Below are 4,669 nucleotides of genomic sequence, written 5' to 3' on the forward strand. Positions count from 1 at the left end.
ATATGATCTCTTTTCTTAGTTCTTGTCAGAACACGCGCTGCAGCATTCTGGATCAGCAGGAGAGTCTTAAGGGACTTATTTGAGCATCCTGATAAGAATTACAGTAGTCCAGCCTGGAAGTAATACATGCATGGACTAGTTTTAAGCATCATTATGAGACAGGCCCCTAATTTTGGCAATGTTACGAAGATGTAAAAAAGGCTGTTCTTGAGGTTTGTTTTAATGGGCGTTAAAGGATATTTCCTGACCAATAGTAACTCTTAGATTTCTGACAGTAGGGCTGGAGGCCAGGGCAATACCATCCAGAGTAGCTATATCCTTAGATGATGAAGTTTGGAGTTGTTTAGGGCCCAGCACAATAACTAAAGTTAACATAAAGGTCCTCTGTTATATTAAAGCATGACATTGAGTAAAATGTTTTTGGAATACCTTTCTTATATGTAGCTATAGCACTGTCAGATCTAGGCATCTAGTGTAGAAGCTTTTATTGTTGTTGAAGATGAAGAACAAGGCTTTCAACTGAGATATAATTTAGTTAAGGTTTAGAATTAATTAACAGGCTTGAATCAAAGATGGCTGCAACTGCATTTAACCGCTCTGAGTCGGGGGACAGACACCGTGGTCATTATAGTATTAGACTATGAGTGGGCGACTGCTCCAGTGGAAGCACTGCACCTCTGATTACTAATATCAGACTTGGGCTGTCATGGTTTATGGCCGATAAGAGACTCAGTCAGATTTGTTGATACGAGAGCATCTCCGTCTCTCCTAATTAGACCAGGCTTTCCCCAGAACGTCGTCCAGTTATTCCCATAGCCCACGTCATTAGCCGGGTACCACCCTGACAACCAGCGGTGGAAGGATGACATGCGGCCGTACATGTCATCGTTGGTCAGGTTTGGCAGGGGTCCAGAGAAAACCATTGAGTCAGACATTGTCTTTGCCAATGCACAAAGTGACTCAACATTAATTTTAGTAATCTCTGATTTGCGTAATCGGGTATCATTACCACCTACATGAAGTATGATCTTACTGTGTTTACGGTTATCTTTAGCCAGCAGCTTCAAATGGGATTCTTCCTTGCTTTATTCAATGGTGCGGAGCCGTGCCTCTAACTCGCTAAGCCTCGCCTCCAGAGCAATGAATAGACTACATTTATTACATGTATCATTATTACTAAATGAGGGACCGGGCAAATAGCCGCTAACTTAAACAATAAAGCAGAGATGAGTACGTTTTGCTAGCCTTGGTACACGGGGGTGCTCGCACAACCAGGTGAGCTACCAGGGCGCCTGCATTCATGCAGTGTGAAAACACTGTGACACGCTCAAGATCCAGTTTCTATGATTTATTCCTCCACACGTAAAATACAACTAATACTGCGGTAACCAAATGTAAAGTTACTTTGCTCCCAGGCTCACTCCCTTACTGTCAAAGCGCAAAAACCAGGTGAACAGGTGAAGCAAACAAATATACTGTTATCATTTCTGCCACAAACCTCAGTGAACACGCCCACCACCTACAATATCAGTGCATAATGTAGTAGTAATAATAATAATAATAATAAGTTTAATTTGGATAGTGCTTTTCAAGGACCTGAAGTCGCTTTCCAGGGCAAGGTAGAAAACAACACAAAACAAGATTCAGGTACAGTTGAAGGGGAAGGGGGGTGTGGGGCTACGGATGGCAGAGGTGAAGAGATGGGTCTTGAGGCGGGACTGGAAGATGGTGAGGGACTACAGTGCCTGAAGCCCTGGAGGAGGCTCTGTCCCCAAATCTGCGAAGGTTGGGGATGGAGAAGAGACCGGCTGAGGTGGATCTGAGGGGCCGTGAGGGTTGGTAGGGGGAGAGGAGGTCAGTGAGGTATAAGGGGTGCCAGATGGTGGAGGGCCTTGTAGGTGAAGACTAGGATTTTGTAGTTGATCTGGTGGGAAATGGTGAGCCAGTGAAGTTGTTTTAAGACTGGAGTGATGTGGTGACAGGATTTGGTGTGGGTGATGAGTTGGGTGGCTGCGTTCTGGACCAGTTTGAGTCGGTTGATGTAGGGAAAGCTGATGCCAAGGAGGAGTGAGTTGCAGTAGTCCAGTCGGGAGGAGCTGACGTGTCTCTAAGCAGCGGGGGGGTGTGAGAGCGGTTCTGATATTGGCGATGTTGCGGAGAAGACAGAAGGAGGTTTTTATGACATGAAGGATGTGGGGCTCAAGGGAGAGGGTAGAATCAAAGATCACGCCAAGGTTGCGGGCCTGGGGAGATGGGGAGACAGTGGTGCCATCCATGGTGAGAGTGGGGATATTGTTTTTGCTTAGGGTGGATTTGGAGCCTATGAGGAGGAATTCTGTTTTATCGCTGTTGAGTTTGGGGAAGTTGTGTTTCATCCAGGTTTTAATAGCTGACAGACATGAGTTGATGTGGGAGAGGCGAGGATTGTGGGGGGAGTTGGTGCTGAGGTAGATCTGGGTGTCATCGGCGTAACAGTGGAAGTCCAGGTTGAAGTGGCGGAGTATCTGACTGAGGGGGGTGATGTAGATGATGAAGAGGAGGGGGCCGAGTATGGAGCCCTGGGGAACTCCTTGAGTGGCTGTGGCAAAGGTGTGGTTATGGAGAGAGATGAAGTGGGATCTGTTTGAGAGGTAGGAGCTGAGCCAGCTGAGCGGAGTACCTTCCATACTGAGGTCTTTGAGTCTGGTGAGCAGGATGTTATGGCTCACGGTATTGAAGGGTGCACTCAGGTTGAGGAGGATAAGGATGTTGAGGGAACCGGTGTCAGCAAAGGTGAGGAGGTTGTTGAGGACTTTGAGGAGAGTGGTTTTTGTGCTGTGGAGGGGGCGAAAATCAGATTGGAGGGGGTCCAAATTGGTTATTCGCATGAAGAAAGGTTAGTTAAACTGGAACAAAGCAAATTTGGTGAATGGGGTGGTGATGAAGATAACGTCAAACACGCGGTACTTGCAAGAAAGGTTTTCGTATGTTTCTGTTTTTCTCTTTGCTGATGTCAGCTTTCTCATATTGCAGTGTGCTTACACTTGGGAGCCACAATAAAGTTCATAATCAAAGTTATTTTTTACTTTTACTTCTGATAATTAACTACATTTAATATTAGAAAATTGCTTTTGATACTTACGTACAGTAAATGTCAGTTGTTGCTTTCAAATACTTTTATACAAGACTGGAAAGGGGCTTATGAATGGAGCTTCGTATCTTCTCAGGCAGTGATGCCCCCAGGCTATATAAAGCTCCAGCTAAGCTTCTTCAATTGATCATGTGGCTGGGAAATATGTTGACTGAATTTGATTTATTACAATGTTTTCAAATATGCATAATAATGCATAATGTTGTTACATGCACAAAAATGTTATTTCTAGTCAAAAAGTAACGTTAGATGAGAGCAGCTGCATTCTCTGTCCTGAGTTACAAAAGTCACAAACTGTAAAATGTGATTACTTACACATTATCTACAAGTGTGTGGTCCTGCATCTTGTCTGAAGTGTGTGTGTGTGTGTGTGTGTGTGTGTGTGTGTGTGTGTGTGTGTGTTTACTTAGGTTTAGAAAAAATTGTGGTTTGGGTTCAAATTAGGACATAGGCTACGTTACTTCACTACCAGTTACACATGTGACCGCGAACATGACATACTACTTGTTGTTTTAGTTTTTGCTTGTTAAGAACACCCAAGTACTCTTGCGCAAGGCACCAAGCTGCTAGTTCAGCCCAGAAAACTCTCTCCAGCAGCTGCATACAGCTTTACACTGACTCTGCTCTTGAGCAAGGCACTGGGGGTAACTCAAATACTCAGTATACTCGTTCGTTCGGGTGTATCACAATGTGCCATGCGTACGGTGGGTGGTGTGTGTGTGTGTGTGTCCAGACTGTCTGTTTGTGTGGTCTGATCAGTGTGTCATTGTGTGTCCCCTCTCCCTCCTCCTGCCAGTCCCCCCACAGGCCATCGGCTTCCTGTCGGCGGTGGGCGTCTTCATCGTGGCGTTGGCCGTCCTCTTTCTCTTCATCAACAAGAAGCTGTGTTTCGCACGCGTCGGTGGAATGCCCTGTCTGGAGCAACATGGCCGCCGGAAGAAAGGACGACAGGAAATCCGCCAGGGCCTCGGTGAGTGACACCTGCTTACGTTCACATGGCTGTTAGGAATAAAGGTAAATAACATGGAGCATTCCATACAACATTCTTCAGGTAAAATCAATAATTACTTTCATTTAATTTTTTGGGCGTTTTATTTAACCCTAGGGGCCCTGAGGCCAGTTTTACAGTTTAATTTCCATCTGGATTTATTTTATAAAAAAGCTTATAAAACATCAACCCTGTTGTCTACAGTCCAAGATTATGAACTCAGTTTTGTGGACAACTTGGGTTATTGGATATTTGGGTTGCAGTGAGGTGTCACTTGCCTGTTAAAAATGGTTGTAGGGCCTAAAGATAATAAATAAATACATGATCTTCCAGATATGTATTGATATCACAGACATATAAGTAAAACCTAAGCCATTTTCCATTTACTAAACACTTCTCATAAGTCGTTGGGAGTCAACTGTGAAGAATACCATTAACCTTAAGCAGTTGACAAAATACATGCATACATATTTTTTCCAAAAAAGTCAAGACGTTTTGCTCTCATGAGATTTACTTATGCCAATAATAACATAATAATGTCATATTTATTG

The 4,669-nt window shown here is 44.2% G+C and overlaps 1 protein-coding gene across 4 annotated transcripts in view; it reads left to right on the forward strand.

Annotated features, from left to right (window-relative positions):
• The window catches only part of syt16 (synaptotagmin XVI), a 46,844-nt gene that overhangs the window by 24,188 nt on the left and 17,987 nt on the right, over positions 1-4,669 (forward strand). For 2 of the 4 annotated variants that reach the window (XM_032500633.1, XM_032500632.1), the window contains exon 3: positions 3,864-4,100. The exons of 1 other annotated variant lie outside the window; for it this stretch is intronic. In XM_032500633.1, coding sequence (XP_032356524.1) covers positions 3,864-4,100 — 237 coding nt within the window. The remainder of the gene's footprint in view (positions 1-3,863; positions 4,101-4,669) is intronic. One more of the 4 variants, XM_032500634.1, reaches the window with a different exon arrangement.

Source organism: Etheostoma spectabile, chromosome 20 (genome assembly GCF_008692095.1).
Source record: "Etheostoma spectabile isolate EspeVRDwgs_2016 chromosome 20, UIUC_Espe_1.0, whole genome shotgun sequence".
In the NCBI taxonomy this organism is placed as follows: domain Eukaryota; kingdom Metazoa; phylum Chordata; class Actinopteri; order Perciformes; family Percidae; genus Etheostoma; species Etheostoma spectabile.